General features: G+C 38.8%; 1 protein-coding gene across 3 annotated transcripts in view; it reads left to right on the top strand.

Moving 5' to 3' along the window:
• Positions 1 to 11,684, top strand: part of uex (metal transporter uex) — a 34,711-nt gene extending 23,027 nt beyond the window's left edge. For all 3 annotated transcript variants that reach the window (XM_041777384.2, XM_070283970.1, XM_070283971.1), the window contains 4 exons: positions 6,576 to 6,749; positions 7,330 to 7,975; positions 8,029 to 8,295; positions 10,340 to 11,684. In XM_041777384.2, coding sequence (XP_041633318.1) covers positions 6,576 to 6,749; positions 7,330 to 7,975; positions 8,029 to 8,295; positions 10,340 to 10,905 — 1,653 coding nt within the window. In that variant the 3' untranslated portion in view covers positions 10,906 to 11,684. The remainder of the gene's footprint in view (positions 1 to 6,575; positions 6,750 to 7,329; positions 7,976 to 8,028; positions 8,296 to 10,339) is intronic.
• Positions 11,685 to 18,095: the final 6,411 nt, after the last annotated feature.

Below are 18,095 nucleotides of genomic sequence, written 5' to 3'. Positions count from 1 at the left end.
AATAACGCAATGGCGGCGTTTAAAAATTGTAGTTTTGCTAAAAATTGTCTCCAACTTTTTGTCGATAAAAAATCCAACGTACATATAAGCTATCTATGTAATTGTAGTCCATAGTTCCATAGACAATTTAATTACACATACTGAACAAAAAAAAAAAAAAACATTAAGATTCGTTGAAAATTGAGTGATATATAAAACAAGAAAGGAAGCTAACTTCGGCACGCCGAAGTTTGTATACCCTTGCAGATTGATTTTGATATTTATATTAAAAATTTAAATGCTGAAAACACATACAAAACAGAGTTTCATAACATTTTACTTTTGACAGCTACAGTTGTAGTATATACCTGCTTTACATTTTCTCTACATCTACCGATCGGTTTATATGGCAGCAATATGATATAGTTGTCCGATTTTCATAAAATTTATACCAAAATTCTGAAATAATAACAAAAGGGCATATCTCAGAGTAGATGAGAATACGTTGAAAAACAACGAAGTTATAATTTTTTCCCCAATTAATTTCCGATCGTTCCTATGGCAGATATAAGATATATTCGTCTGATATTCATAAAATTTATATTAAAATTCAGGAATAATATAAAATGGCCATATCTCAAAAATGATGCAAAAATGTTGAAAAATAGCCAAGTTATAATTTTTTTTCTAAAAATTTATCGAACAATTGTATGGCAGCCGTTCCGACATATATAGCAGTGAGAGTATATAGAAGACTATACGCAAAGTTTAATTCAGATAGCTTTAAAACTGAGGGACTAGTTTGCGTAGAAATGGACAGACGGACATGGCTAAATCGACTCGGCTGTTGATACTGATCAAGAATATATATACTTTATAGGGTCGGAAACGTCTCCTTCACTGCGTTGCAAACTTCTGACTGAAATTATAATACCCTGCAAGGGTATAAAAAGGCTCCTTACCTGCTTTAAGTCGGTCGGCTCGGAAGCTCATAACTTTTAATATTTTACTATTTCGATTTGCCCTTTTAGTATGAATTCTAGACGCTCTTGTATCTATCGAATTTTTTTTTTAATAGATTTTTTTTACAAAACTAAGTAGAATGGGCTCTTAAAAAGCCAGATATTTTAGATAACTTTGTTGATAGAGCGCTATAAACTTAATAAAAAGTTGACTTTTCGAAAATCAAATGTTTTATTACACCAGAATGTTCCTTTAATTATCTGTTAATTATTTGTGAAAGAAAAAAGGTTGGTGTTTAATACATGAAAATCACAAAGTTTAAAGCGCTTTCCTGAACAAGTCATTTTGAAAAACGGTGTACACGATAACTCAAAATCTACTAAACCTATCGGTTTAAAATTTGGAACATAACTTCTTTCTTTCTACAGGTACTCGCGTCGAGCTATTTTTAATTTTTAATTTTTTTATTTAACAAATAACTAACTTTTTTATTTAAAAATAGGCGTTTTAACTTCCAATTTTAATAAAAAACAAGAAAGGAAGCTAACTTCGGCACGCCGAAGTTTGTATACCCTTGCAGATATTATTTCATTACATTTTACCTATACTTATTATGTTTACAGTTTGACAGTTACAGTTTTGCATTCCCTGCTTTACATTTTCTCTACATCTACCGATCGGTTTATATGGCAGCTATATGATATAGTTGTCCGATTTTTTTGAAATTTATACCAAAATTCTAGAATAATAAAATAAGCTTATATCCCGGAGTAGATGAAAATACGTTGAAAAACAACGAAAATATAATTTTTTTTTCTATTAATTTCCCGATCGTTCCTATGGCAGCTATATGATATAGTCGTCCGATTTTCATAAAATTTTTACCAAAATTCTGGTGGGCAGTAATTGGGCGAACCCCAGCAAGATCTGCACCACCCCCTCGGCCCAGCCCCAATGGTTTTGAGATCGGGAGCAGTTAAACATTCGGAAACCGAATATGCCGGGATGGAATTGGGACAACTCCGCCATTTATATTAGTGGAGTCCACTGCGGTGTCTCAATCTCTAACACCGTAGACATCGAAAAAGTAATGTTAACTGCACAAGGTCAAAAAAGAGCCAGAGCACCTGCCGAAGTTGGTAATGCTGCGTTATCAAAGACCCTTACCCCTGTTAAATACAGTATTTGTTTTACGGCTTGCTCTTGACCTCACATAGGGAGAAGTTCTTGCCCATATGCAGGGCAAAACCCAAATCGCAAATATAAAAGTGGAACAATTTAATTTTTGATACGCCGGAGACATCTTATTGTTTAAGATAAGTGTCTCCCTCGATCTTTTTAACACAATTTGTTCTGTGGACTTCTGACCAAAATTCGCTGTAGTTAAGGAGTACGAGGTTAAAACTATCATTTCCAGGTAGCTTTATCTACATAACATTAATTATTATTCTTCCTTCAACGTGAACGGACGTGTTTTTTTCGTGCGCTCTCCCGATTTGTGTAGAATTACCTAAAAACCACATCTTAGTTTAAGCGGCAGATTTGCTTTGAATTTCTTTTGCATTCCCTTTTGTGCCTATTGCGTTTGTTGTTGTTTGCATCGTCGCGACAGCTATAAATGGTTATATTTAGTGCTTAATCTCACGCTATCCCGCTCTTCCAGTGCCGCTGCACTTAATCCCTTGCGCCCCCCTTAATTAACGAAGGTAAAGTGGAAAGTTCCTAAGATCTCTGTCAATATGGTCTGCTTCTCAAAAACTTGTAAAAAAGAATATTATTTACGGTGAACTCACCATCACCTGTTGGCTGTGTGATAACAAAGTGAATACCAAGTGCATTGGTGTTGTTGCACGGACAGTAGATGACGTGGCCAAAAATATCGGCGTACGTTACTGCTGTGAGGCCTGCCGCGAGGTAAAGAGGAAAATTATGTCTGTCATGCGGCAAACCAAGGGCGGCAAACAATAGCCTCAAGCTATTAGATGAGTCTCCAAGGCGCAAAAAAAAAAAACCCAACTGGTGTGCAGCATCTAGGCGGATCCAAACCACCAGTGACAGGCTCTCAACAGTAGCCTCCCGAATGTGCCCCGGTGTTACCCATTTTCGTGTTGTCCCCTGGGGGGTCCCAATAGTTGTCCTCTCAGAGCCCCAGTCCAATTCCCTGTCAGGGTGTCAGGCCCGAACTACCGGCCGAAATTGGTAAGGTTGATAATCAGTCTGCCTTGCCAAAACCCTTTATGACAATACCGCCAACGAAAGAGTTATTTGTTTCGCGGCTTTTCCCTGATCAAACATCGAAAGATGTTATAGCTTTTATTCAAAGCAAAAGCAGAAAAAGAAAAAATTAAGGTGGAAAAATTTTAATTTGCTTATCGTAGGAACATTTCTTCTTTCTAAATAAATGTTTATGGCGAATTTTTTGACATACTATGCTCTGGCCAAAGCATGTGGTTGTCAAAGAGTTCGAAGGTAAGATGAAGCAGCCAGTAGGAATTACTCTTCCTAGGCCCGATTTGACCACTGTTCTGTTAATTCCGTCCCAAAAAACTAACCAATCTCCTTTAAGATTGAAAGTGGCTTACGCAGTAAACTTCCTAAATTGTATTCTGATAGTGTCACATTTGCTTTTCAAGTTATTGTATTCAATGAAACCTGGTTAAAGCCGGAGATTCTGAGCTCCGAAGTTTTTCCAGCTGGATTCACAGTATACCGGCTAGATCGGCCTGTCAGACGAGGGGGAGGTGTCCTTATAGCGGTCGACTCCACTCTCACGTTCGAATTAATAACTTTCGAGGAATTCAACGATTTTGAATTCCTTTGCGTGAAGCTATCAGTTAATGGTAGTTCCATTTTTGTTACATGTTCCTACATTCCTCCATTGTCGGAACTCTCTATTTATTGGAACCATCTTATCGCTGTTCAGTCGGTCTCCAGAAGGCTTTCGAATGGGGACCACTTAGTAGTTATTTGTGATTTTAACATCCCAGGTGCTATTTGGTCCCTATATAATTTCACTAATACACTTTTTACCACAACACATCATGATTTTATTGCTGACTTGTTTGATATTTCACTGTTCCAAGTCAACCATGTACGAAATTCCTTAGAGCGCTCGCTTGAACTTTGCTTTGTCTCTGATCCGGCAAGATTTAGTTTAGCTAGGGTGGCGATCCTGACGCAACCCGATGATCCCTATCATCCCACTTTCGTTGTGACTATCGTCATTGGGACTGTTTCACGGAATAAATCTGATTGACCAGCCCAAAAAGTCTTCTGCTTTAGCAAGACGGACTTCGTACGGCTGAATAATTTCATGATTATAATTTTTTTTTGAATGTGTTCCGTTATACTGTCTGTCAACAGCAAATAAGCCTCCTTGGTTTACCAAAGAGTTGACCCGCCTCAAAAATAAAAAATCAAATCTGTATGCTAAATATCAACGTACCGGTTCTCCAACTGTCCTATCTAGTTATTTATCAGCTCGGTCCACTTTTACCGTGCATAACGCGCAGGGCTACAATAATTATTTGACTCGTTGTAGGTCCCAGTTTTCTGAGGACCCAAAACAGTTTTATAATTTTGTTAAGACTTAACGTAAACCTATTATTCATCTTTTCTCGCTCTCTTTTGAAAATACAACAGCAGATAATGATCAGGCAATAGCCGATATATTTGTTTAGTTTTTTCAAACCACTTACTCCAACTTAATAGACCCAAATCAGATTTATTCTTACATCATCCCCAAATCGAACCAAATCTTCAGACCCACCTTAAACGACAGCTCTCTTCTTTTAGATCTTCATCGTGTTAAGCCAGTTTTTCATTCGTTATTCCTCTCCACAAAAAAGGTAGCAAATTGGATGCCAACAATTTCAGAGGTATCTCTAAGTTGTTGGCCATCCCAAAACTGTACGAAAATGTCATTACTCCTCATTTGCAGCACCTGTGTAGGTCAATTATTTCACCGTGTCAACATGGTTTTATTAAGCGAAGATCAATTACAACCAATCTTTTGGAGCTCACTTCCTTCCTAAAGAACTGCCGAAATAACTTTCAGACAGATGCAATCTATACTGATTTCAGTAAAGCATTTGGCTCTGTTAAGAATTCTCTTCTTGTTCAGAAACTCGATTTAATGGGATTTCCGATTGATCTTCTTAATTGGATCTCATGTTATCTAAATGGCATGACGCAAAAGGTCCTTTTTAAAAATAAACTATCTAATGTTCTTAGGGTTACATCTGGCGACCCGCAAGGGAGTCATTTGGGTCCCCTAATGTTTACATTATTTATCAATTATCTGCCCAAAGGTTTGACCAAATCCAGAGTACTACATATGTACGCTGACGACGTCAAACTTTGTGTGCAATATAACTACGCTTCTTGCCAGTCAGACTTCCAGACAGATCTTAAAAATTTTCAAATATGGTGCCGCCTGAACTTATTAAACTTAAATGGCTCTAAATGCAAGCTAATGACATTCTCCCGTGTCGTTCCTAAGCCTGCAACTTATACGCTGAACTGCTGCTCTTTGGAAAAAAGTAATATAGTTGATGATTTGGGTGTCCGTCTAGATGCTAAACTTGACTTTATAGATCATATTCGAGCATGGTGAATAAAGCCAGGGGTGTGCTTGGTTTCATTAAACGGTGGTCGAAGGAATTCAATGACCCCTATGTTACAGTCTTTATATACTTCACTTGTTCGTCCCATCTTTAGAATATGGATCTTGCGTTTGGAGCCCTCAGTATGGTGTCCACAGTAAAAGAACTTTTTACTATTCGCTTTACGCGGTTTAAACTGGGATGCAAACCAGAGGTTACCGTCTTATTCTAGTAGACTCATACTAATTAACTTACCCTCTTTATCTAATTGTAGAACCATGCTAGGTATTACATTCTTATACAACTTAATCCGTGGGGTCAGCTTAATTTTCACGTACCAATAAGAAACATGAGATTTTTTTACGATTACTTTTTCCCCACTGTAAAACATCCATTGAACTGCATGAACCCTTTAGAGTCATCTGTGCAAATTATAATGTTTTGTACGCCATAATATCTAATGTTGATAGCCTCCCAAAACTAAAAACTTTACGCACGCCAGTAGTAGTTTCCTTGCATTCTTTTCTATTTATTTCCTTCGCGCCTACTAACTGCTAACATGAACAAGGACGTGCTTGATGTCGAAAAAAAAACATGTTTTAACGTAACTTCTCCAAACACCTTTTGGCACTTCAGACGGTTTCCAACATGCTTTCAGACTAGTAACTCCAGGTGACTTCAATATACCTGGAGCTCGTTGGTCATCAGGTGGTGCGTCAACTGTCCTCCAATATTAGGCACAGCATGACCTCATTGATGTCTTGCTTGATATTTCTTTGTCTCAAGTTAGCCATGTCCATAATTCTTTGAATCGCTTACTAGATCTAAGTTGCGTCCAATCCTGGTGGCCGCCATGGATATGTGTTCCGTTAACCTATCCGTCGGTCTTTAGTCCTAAAAAACCCAATCTTCAGTCCTATTTTATACAAAAGCTACCTTAGTTTTGGATCTTAATCGTGTTAAACCAGATTATTATAATGATAGTAATAATTTGTTTTGGAGATATTAATTTTAATTTCTTTTTTACAGGCTGTGTGTTCACGTCATGGATTGGCCATTGGAGCCAAAACCATTTTAATAACCAAAACTGTTATGGCTATAACAGCTCCTTTGTCTTATCCAGTGTCTCGAATTCTCGATAAGTTATTGGGCGAAGAAATTGGTAATGTTTACAATAGGGAACGATTGAAGGAACTTGTTCGTGTAAGTAAAAAATTGGTTTATACCCTTGCAGAGTATTATAATTTAAGTCAGAAGTTTGCAACGCAGTAAAAGACCGATTTGCAACCCTATAAAGAATATATATTTTGAACATCATTAACAGATAAGTCTTGCTGGACTTGTCAGTATGTCCGTCTGTCCGTATCCACACAAACTAGCTTTTGAGCCATCTAAATGAAGCTTATCGTCTTTTATATATGGAGACATATGAAAAAAAAAGAATAGAAGAAACTGCTGTTTTTAGCATATACTTATAATATATATAATAAAACTAGTTTATTATTATTACGATTTTTTAATAGAAAAATGTCGATATGTTAAAAAATAGTCGCATATATCCTTCGATAAAGTTAAATTTACCAAATCCGATAACCATATCATATAGATGGCATAGGAGCGTTGGGTCCATTTACATGAATACCTATTCAATTTAGGATAAGTTCGGACTTCTTACAAGCGATCGCAAGGGTATACAAACTTCGGCTTCTCGAATTTAGCAATTTTTGTTGTTAAATATGTAAAAAAAATTTATATATATTTTTATTTATTTGCCACTGTTTAGGTTACAAATGATGTTAACGATCTTGATAAAAATGAAGTTAACATCATATCTGGAGCACTGGAGTTACGTAAAAAAACTGTTGCGGACGTAATGACGCATATAAATGATGCTTTTATGCTGTCATTAGAGGCGGTACTTGATTTTGAAACTGTTTCGGAAATCATGAATTCAGGGTACTCACGTATTCCTGTGTACGATGGCGATAGGAAAAACATTGTTACACTACTTTACATCAAAGACTTGGCCTTTGTTGATACTGATGATAATACGCCATTGAAAACACTTTGCGAGTTCTACCAAAATCCAGTTCATTTCGTTTTTGAGGATTATACTTTAGACATTATGTTCAACCAATTCAAAGAGGGTACAATTGGACATATCGCTTTTGTCCATCGCGTAAATAATGAGGGAGATGGAGACCCGTTTTATGAAACTGTGGGCTTAGTTACATTGGAAGATGTTATTGAAGAGCTGATTCAGGCTGAAATTGTTGACGAAACCGATGTTTTTGTTGATAACCGTACAAAGACAAAACGAAATCGTTATAAGAAAGCAGACTTTTCTGCGTTTGCTGAGCGTCGTGAGATTCAAGCTGTTCGAATTTCTCCTCAATTAACGTTGGCTACGTTCCAGTACCTAAGCACAGGTAATTACATCGATTGTGGATACCATTCGCATTTTAAACAATTTTTTTCTTAGCTGTTGACGCTTTTAAAAAGGATGTCATCTCGGAACCAATTTTGCGGAGACTACTTAATCAAGACGTGTTCCACAATATTAAAACAAAAGGTAAAAGTAAAGACGACCAAAGTCTGTACATTTTCACACAAGGAAAACATGTGGACTTTTTCGTACTTATATTGGAGGGTCGCGTGGAAGTTACCATTGGAAAAGAAGCTCTTATGTTTGAAAGTGGTCCGTTTACTTATTTCGGAACACAAGCCTTGGTGCAAAATGTGGTTATTGGTAAGTACAAAGACCCGTAAGGAAAACAAACAAATTTCACTCTAATTTCTTTCGCCCTAATCTAAGTCATTAGAAATAAGCATTATTATAAAACAAACTACGCCAAATATGTGTGATTTGGTCAAATACCAGAAGTACCTGTAAGCGGTAATTCATTAGTAATTCATCAACATACAGGTTTTGTCGATGAATCATCGAAGCCAGTCCATTCAGTTTTTGAAAAACTGAAGTAAAAACTGAATTTCAAATGAATTTGCTTTTGATTTTGCTTCTAAACAAATCAAAAGTCGCAGTCAAAGCCTGTTCTGAGACCAAAAAGTAACAAAAATCAAAAATCAGCAGCAGTAGCCTTGTTCAATTTTTCGCTTTCTGAAAAACGAAATCAGCAATTCATCTTCAATTCATCAAGTACTCTTATTTACGAGAGAGTCGATTTTAATACCATTGTTAAATGAAACGTCGGCTCGGTAGAGGTCGCAGTGGGTACGTTGATGACAGGGCCAGTTGATGACATGCAGGGATAGCTATCTCATGTCTGTCTCTCTGTAGAACAAACAGCTGCGAGCTTTCGGCGCTACTCCCGATTGTCCATCGTACAATTGGAATGATATTTTATTTGCTCTGAGCAAGGCGTTTCGAATTTTCGGCGCTAGATTAGTTAGTCTTTTGTACGCGATCTTTCGAGCACTTTACAAATTACGGACCTGCGTAATATATTCCAGTATGTAAGAATGGAAACGACATCGTAACCCTATATTGTGGAAAATTACCCATTATTGCTGTATTTTGCCTGTAAACCGAAAAATCAATATTTTCTTTGGATGCAATTTCGCATTAAGTTTACCCCTCCATGCATTGTTTCAGTATGAGCATTTTTATACCCTTGCAGGGTATTATAATTTAAGTCAGAAGCTTGATTTTGATTTGATTTTATTTGCCTTCCCAACGCTACAAGTTTAAAAAACTTATAAATTAGTGCGCTAGTCACAACGCAGTGAAGGAGACATTTTCGACCTTACCCATGTCCGTATGTCCGTTTTTACACAAACTAGTCTCTCAGTTTAAAGCTATCTGAAAGAAACTTTGCATAGTCTTCTTCACTGCTATATATGTATGTCCGAGCGGGCCGGATCGGACGACTATATCAAATAGCTGCTATACAAATGATCGACAAATTTACAGAAAAATAAAATTATAACTTGACTGTTTTTGAACATATTTTTATCTTTATTGAGATATGATAATTTTTAATTATTTCAGAATTTCGTTTTTAATTTCCGGGGTTTGAAGCACAAAAAATGCCTATTTTCGTGATTTTTTTTAAAAGAACCTACGAAAATTTTGCAAATTTCATTTATTCTACAATATTGTTTAAGATTTGAACTAAATTCTGAGAAAATTTGAACTAAAAATATTTAAAAAATGAGCCGTTGAGGCAGGCCACCAAAATATCTCCGTCAATTTTTATCTGAAATCTAAGAACCAAAATTGTTCTGTTAGTGTTTGTGTCTGGCTTGTATTTGAACGACGGATTTTTTTTTTAATTAAAAATTGATTTTTTTTGTAGCGCTTTTAATAAAAAAGTGTCAGTTTTTACGGAAATTTTTGCCATATTTTGGCGTTTTGCGTTTAAAGTTTTAATTGCCAGTTGTGACTCACGTGACGCGCTGGGCTTTAAATATTTCCCATTCTTACAGTTTTGCTTCGATCGACTTGAAATTTTCTGACAACATTCCTGAAACTTTGTACTATTATATAAAAAAGTTTGAAAAAAACCGGATAACCCCTTAATACAATTTTTAAAATTTTTCTTAAAGGAAGAATTTTAGATTCCAATGAAAATACATAGTTCATTGTAATTATTTTCAAGGAACTTATATTTTTATATAAAGCTATATTTTATTTATGCAGCGCAGTATATGCCAGATATAGAATATGGTAACTTAATGTTAAGGATATAAACATCTAATCAAGTTATTACATTCATCAAATGATATATATTTTAAAAACATCCTTAATTTGTCTATCATTTTCTTTCTTAAAGACTCTCCAACGCAACTTGGGTCCTTGCAGTCTCTTAATATGGACTCGAAAATTCGGCAATCATTTGTACCTGATTACTCTGTTCGTGCAATATCTGATGTCATATATATTGCAATTAAAAGGGTGCTATATCTAACGGCTAAAAAGGCTACTTTGTTGGAAAAGAGTCGTAAATCTGGGACATTCTCAAGCGAAACATTCGACGACGAGGTGGAACGCTTGTTGCATTCTATTAATGAAGACGAAAAACCCCAATTACTTACTGCGAATCAAAGCGCTAGGCACCATTCGAAACTTAATCGAAGTATGACTTCATCCCCCACCAATGTTGACTTATCTCATGATGAAAGAAGCAATCAAAGCGTCGGTGGAGACATCCAAGATGACAAAAAGATGATCAACCCTGAGCACACAGATAATGCCTCAATAAGTAGTTTGGTTGCTTCAGAAGTGGGGGAATATCTTCAAAATGGGGAACAAGACGACAGGGACATTACTATAGCTTCTATGCCCCTTCTACCGAAGCCACAAGATAGACCTGAAAATAGGGAAAATAATCCTAAATAACATATTATTTTGAAGTCGTCAGCTGTAATGTTTGACCTTATGGAAGAAAATCCAATGTCTGGTCAAATTTCTTAATTATCTGTTATATTTTCAGAATTGTCTTGATTATTTCCACAAATTTGATTCATTTATATGCAAATTCAGATAGCGCTTTTTTTAAGTTTCTGTGTTCTTGTTGTTTAAAATTAATTGTTACTTTTTCCTGTAGCGCATTTGTGAAATTAAGAAAAAAAATCTATATTCACTATAGGCAAGTGGTTGATATGGATTTTCTTTAGAAAATATATTATTGTGTTACCTCATAAAATATGTACTTAAGAAGTTATTTAGGAACGGCCACTTACCTACCCTTCTTACCTTTACTCCCACTTCTAAAAAAGTGAGACTTAGTTTGATTCTATGCTGTATTATGAATATAGACGGCTTTAATAAAAATAACTTGGTAAAACTTAAACTGTTTATGTTCATCAAATTGTTATTATATACATTATTATTTTCAGTGCCGAGTGAGGGGCTGTTATTTTTCTATATTAGAATCAGTTATTATTTCTAAGCTTAGCTCTCCCATCAGCCATTATGTAAAGCAAAGACAATCCCTGGCAGATCGTGTGGAGTAAGTTTTAATTAACTGAACAATTTAAGGGAGGTGTGTGTTTGGGGTGCATGGCTAATTCGGTGCAAAACAGGTAATTTTATTAAATTTTGTTTTGTGCAAAATTTAAATTCAAAAATTATTTTTTTGTCTTTAAAAATGGTAAATTTATAAAAAATAAAGAATAGGGTAAGGTGGGGTAAAGCCGACCTAGTAAATGGTTTTGGCTATAAAATGCTTATTTTACATCGGATCAAGTCGTTATATATACCAAATTAAAGGTTAGACCTTTGCGCAACTTTCTATGCATAGCATTTTATTCATACCTTTGAAAAGTTTTGAGATACAAGCGTTTTACGAAAAAGTTCATTTTTGCTAAGTTCAAAAATGATGGGGTAAACCCGACCGCCTATGTTTTTGGTTGATTTAGTACAGATATAACCTAAATATAGGTTTTGCAATGATATATCAATCAAAGTTATGTTATATAATGGTAATAAAAGATAATAGAATTAAAAAAATGAAAATAGCAAAATAATTAATCAGTATCATCTGATTCGCTGCTCAAATAGCTTGCTGGCGTTTTTTGGTTCGAGTTGAACGTCTGGTTCGCTGCGATGTTGATGGTTTTTGTGTGATTGTTGTTTTTTTGGCTTTTTTTGCGGCAGGATTTACCCCACTATTTAGAGGTCGGATTTGCCCCACGACGTAATTTTTCATAAAAACGCAATTAAAAAAGAAATTATGAAAAAAAATGAACCAAACTTATATGCACTTTGTAGGACTTTATTCAAAGAATCTAAATCCACTTACCTTTTCATGCGATAACTTTGACAAAAAGAAATATCCTGCAGTTAATTATGCACAAAAATGAAAGTCAAAATTGTGAAAACAAACTTGTCGTCGTTTGACCATCTCAATGTTGACTAATAAAATGGTGTCATACCACCATTTTCATTGTTTTCGATGCTCTACACGACAACACTAATATTATTTTGCGTAGTGCTTCCGATTTTCGAAAACAGAGGGGGGTCGGGTTTACCCACACTGTCGGCTTTACCCCACCTTACCCTATAATAAAAAAACAAAATTAAATCGATCGGCGCAGTAGATTTAGCTCAAATTCTACTAAACCGATCGATTTCAATTTTGTTTACCAGGCTCCGTTCAAACTCATACATTTGTCATTGTACCAGCGATGTTAGCAGTAAATTCTTTACATGTTGAGTATTTATATAAAAAATGTAAAAAAAAAACCCTGTACAGGAAAATTAGTGTACATTTTACAAAGCATGTATGTTAGTTATGGAAAAATGTAAAAAACATTGTAATAAAAATGGTGCGGTCTGTTGAATACAATGCCTCATATACAAGTATGTTCGCATATTTTGTAAATACAAATGTACATAAAGAAGTAAAAACTGAAATATTTGAAATGCTGTCATCCTTATCAATTATATTCATACTTAAGGTATAGCAAATTACAAATTTGTTAAAGCCATAGTATTTTCATATTTTATAAATGTTCTACAAATTAAATGTTTTAGGTGTATATTTTTAGCTATATATTTACCATGTAAACAATCTATAAATAAAAAAACTAAATTATGACAAACCTGGGGACAGTAAGTAAGTTTGCTGATACACATATCTGCATTAGTTGGCACAATTATTTTTATTTTAGTAGCTTTGCAGTGCACGTGCAAATCAAAGAACGCTTAAATTTAACACTAATTTAGGATTCATAAAAAAAACATGAAAAAATCTTGCTTCTTGCAATTTGCAATTGATTCATTATGAATTAATCCATTGGTCAAAAGAAAACAATATCTATAAATATATATTTATTTATTTATTTTGCCTCGAAATGTGCCCTACGTTCTCTCTCTCTCTGACTCTCTAAGCATCCATTCCATAAAGCTTTGCAATGGGAGAGCTATTAAGTAAGTACCAATTTATGTTCTGTCCAATAAATATATCCAACACACGCAGAAAATTCTGTATGTTCCCGTGGTTTTATTTATTTATCGAGGGAACTTTAGGTTAAAGACGCCACCCTCTGCATCCTTTGCTCAGGTCAGTCGACAACCGCTGATCCTCAGTGTCCGAGTTCAAGTATGCCCACGGGAGACGACAAAAAGCCACGTCTGACCCCATCAATCTGTTTGGACTGGTCCCGACCCGCGTCTCCGCGGCCGTCTCACTTAACTCAAAAGGCTGCCACTGCCAATCCAAGGGCGAGTCCGTCGATACTAGCTCCGTCGGTTTCCAAGATGGCTCAAAATGCAGTAGACATCGCCTTAAGAAAGTTTATTGCCACGACGGACTGTGTTAGCAAATTCGAAGCTAACATCCACACTACGACGCTCCTGAAACTGAGAGGTTTTCCTCTGCCGTGTGCCGAGTACATCGGGACCAAATCCGGGCCCTGTGGGAAAAGGTGTAGAAGAGCTATGAAAGCTACACCGCCACCTCGACAGTCCTCGAGTCCAAATACAACTACAGTTACTCCACTTATTCGAAGTGTGTTGTCCAGCTTCCGGACATACTTGACAAGGCCGCCTCCCAGGCTTCCGTCAGTGTCCAACCACTTCCTTCTTCGGATTGTCGCCTGCCACCAGTGGACCCCGAGGTCTTCACAGGCCATTATCTTCGGTGGCCCACTTTCAGGGACCTCTTCCCGGCGATTTATATGAATAATTCCAGACTCACGCCAGTGGAGAGGTTGTTTCACCTTCTTTCCAAGACGAGTGGCGATGCGCATGCATCGTTTCAAAGGGCCATCAGACCATCGAAGGGTTTCATCTCAGCATGGAGAAGCCTTTTCGACCGCTTTAAAAATAAGCGGTTGTTAGTCATCCAGTCTGTTCCTCAAGAATCCGGAGTCGCTCTAAGAGAGCTGCAAGGCACCATTCAAAGTTTTTTGACCGCCTTAAAAATGTTCTCCATTCAAGTTCAGGCGTGGGACTGCCTTTTTGTGTCCCAAGATTACACGTTACTTGTGGGAGCAATCCATACGCAATAAGTCTGAAATTCCAAGCTGGAATGAGTTGGACGCATTTCTGACAAAGCGCTATCGCACGTTGGAGGCCATCGACGACGTCAGGCCTAGCGGCTCTGGGCATTTTCCGCCAAGGTCAGCTAATGCCAATCCACCGGTGCGTAGGCTCAATTCATATGAAGCTAGGGTGGCTCCAACACCGAGAGGGTGTAATTTATGTGCCAGAGAAGAGAAGAGAAGAGCACCCTATACGTATATGTCCGCATTTCCTGGACAAGAATATCAATGAGCGGACAGATTTCATCAGAAGAAAGCAACTCTGCTTAAATTGTTTTTCTCTAGGGCACCAGCAGCGGGACTGTACTAGTGCCCATTCCTGCTTTATGTGCCACAGCCGGCATAATACTCTGCTACACCGCGACAATCCTACGACTACCGTTCCAAGACCCTCCGCTCCATCTAGTCTACGACCCGCACCCATTGCCATCTTGGCCGCAACTTCCAAGCGCGAGCTCTAATCGATTCAGGTTCTGAAGCAACCTTTATTACGGAGAGGCTTTTCAATCTCGTCAAACTTCCATTCCAGCCAGCTCAAGCCCGAGTTTCCGGTCTGAATGATACAGTTGCCACTCAAGCCACAAAGCTCTGCAATTTTTTAATTCGCGCTCCCTCCAGACCCGGGCTGCAGTTAAAAACGACTTCTTATGTTCTTCCTCAACTCGTTGGAAAACTTCCATCATATCCAGTTCCAAAAGATCTCCTAAAGGAGCTTCCTGAGCTCCCATTAGCGGATCCAACGTTCTTCGAGAGTTCTGAATTCGACGTCCTAATTGGAGCTGACATACTTCCGTCTGTGCTTCTGGGCGGTTCCAAAAATAACATTTTCTGCTTTCTCCTGGCCCAAGAGACAATCTTCGGATGGGTCCTCACAGGCCCAGTGTCTACAGAAGCTACGGGCGGCGTGTCTTTCTCGACACGAATTTCCGTTTCGTCAAACCGTTCACCGAAAAAATTCCTTGCACTCGCAGTGCTGTGGCCTGGAGAGCAGACGTACCCGAGGTACGCAGTCCTACCGTTGCCGAGTCTACAGCGGATTCCACCCGCTCCGGATATGCCAACAGTTCCTTAGACTCAGCGCTGTTAAGAGGCTCCGTGCGGTCCTCGACAACCGCTATTGTTCAAACTGTTTGGCCCACAAACATTCCGAGGGAACCTGCCGCAGCGGTGACCGATGCAAGACGTGCAATCAGCACCACCACACTCTTCTGCATCCGCATGACCGTCCTGAGCATCCATTCCGCTCGCAGCATCGGTCACCCCCATACTTGTACGAGTATGTAGTAGTTCGCACATTATTGACCATTACTCATCTCCATGTCATCCTCTTTCATCCAGATCACTTCCACACACCGCGATCGCTCTGGAAAGCAGACGTACCCGAGGTACTTAGTCCTACCGTTTCCGAGTCTGCCTAAGTTCATCCGCTACGGAAAGTTCGACGTCTTCGTGCGCTCAGTGATGCGTCCTGTTCACGACATCCGACGCCTACTAATCATCGTTCAGTAAGCTCCTTACGACAAGCTCTCAGCTCTCCATGGCAATCATCCGCCTCTCCATGGCACTAGTCCTTCATCGCTACTCGTCGCTCCAGCATCAACGATCTACGCAGGGCTCTGATGCCCCTCTATACCATCGTCCTGCACGGGTTTATTGCAACCCGAGTGATTGCAAGGGGGTGGAGAATGTTCACGTCAGGAGGCCCCTGTCCCCCCTCTGCCCAGTAAGCTTCCAGCTTACCAACGCTCTCCGCTCCTCGGCATTCCCGATCGCACGCACCCGTGTTCCCGATCGTCGCTCGCTCCTAGACGAGCTTAGGTACGGCTACGCCGCTCCAATTCACTGTTCTCCCGCTCTCGCGCTGTTAAGCTGGGCTTCTCGGTCGGCAGCTGGCCCTTAGGCTAAGCTAAGTTTAGTACCAAAACGAATGTCAAAATATATGCAACGGGCGCTCCATGCCAACGTCGTTTCTGAAAATAAAAAAAATAAAAAATACGACGCCCATCAATTCGGCTTTTAATAGGGTATCAAAGTGAAAAAATACATTTTTATTGAGAAAACAAGTTTTATACTTTTTATAGCTTTATTTTTGTTTTATATTTTTTTTATTTTTAGCACTGAAAAATCAATCAAACAATCAGCCTTCATAAACGCTCGGAATACTAACTGGGTTAAAGGAGACTATCGACTTCTCCAGTCATAGTATAATCCGCGGAAGATATAGAAAAGTCCCTAGAGACCCTCTCCAAAGAACTGCTAGATGCGTACCACGCATCCCTATATCGGACACGAAAAAGAGGACCTGGCCACCCTGGTAGAATAAGGACCTTTCACTCCGAGGTAACAGACTCAAAGAATTCTTCAAAATTGCCAAGCAGGCGAAAGATAATATCATCAATAAGGAATACAAAGTCCTACTAAGGGACTACAAGAAGGAAATACGCAAGACGCAGAGAAACTCATGGAGAAACTGCTGCTCCAGAAACGGCTAGACAAGGGCAAGAATGAGATACCTAGGCTCTCCGGTTCTGGCATCGCTAGAAGATGCCTCCAGGAGGAAGCCAGGCGATCTTCAAGGATCTCGAAACTCGCATAAATAGTCTCTAGGTCCATTGAGGAATTTCCCCGGATAGCTAGGGGCCATATTGGCCTATGTGTGGCCCCATGAGCCATGAGGGCCGTCCGGATAAACCTAATATAACCTAACCTAAGTTAAGACCAAAGAGAGAAACAAAAGAGAACAATAAATAAAGTGAGGTCTGTTCGTCTGTCGCAACAATAGGAAAGAGAGAGAGGGACAGACAATGTCTGGTCTACGATTGTCGTTTGAGTGAAAAGTGAGAAAGGGTAAAAGGGCCAAAGGAAAAGTTGCGTGATGCCGCATTCAGTTTGATATTGCGCAGGCGAACAAAACTGACTATCTCGACAATGGCTGAAAAGAATATTCATTCTCCGACATATATGGTATTCTATATGGTCGGAGACGGCACTATATTGAGCAACGGCCAGAATAGGCGGCTGCTGGCCTTTGTGCCCACCAAGGTGGCGGCGAGTGCCAAAAAGAGTATCCAATACCACTTAGGTTAACACCGGCCGTTTTATGACGGCGTTCTACCACAACGGATTCACCGGTTTCCGTAGTCCTCCAGATAGGTCTTCGGCCCGTAGGCGGCAGGAGCCTGATAGCGGCTTGGTGGCGCGCAGGTGGCTTCCGGCTGGAGGAGTTCTCCCGGCCAAATTTCCGGCAGCGGCTCGGAGACACGGCACTACACAAAAAAAAAAAAAAAAAAACCCCGTGGTCCGCGCAACTTGTCACGGCCACGCTAAGGAAACTTCCTTTTTTTTTAAACAATTAGGTTTAAGTTTCACTACACTTTTCTCACGTTTTATTTATTTTTTTTCCACACATCTACTGTTACTGCAGCTGACCGCCTGACGACCCGCTAATCTTTTCCCTTTTCCTGCTTTCTGCCACCCAATATATGCTCGGTCCGTTGCCCGAGTTCCAACTGCGGCCAACCGTTCTTTTGGCGCTCAGTG

Source organism: Drosophila kikkawai, chromosome 2R, assembly GCF_030179895.1.
Source record: "Drosophila kikkawai strain 14028-0561.14 chromosome 2R, DkikHiC1v2, whole genome shotgun sequence".
NCBI lineage: Eukaryota > Metazoa > Arthropoda > Insecta > Diptera > Drosophilidae > Drosophila > Drosophila kikkawai.
This window is presented reverse-complemented; position numbering and strand designations above follow the sequence as displayed.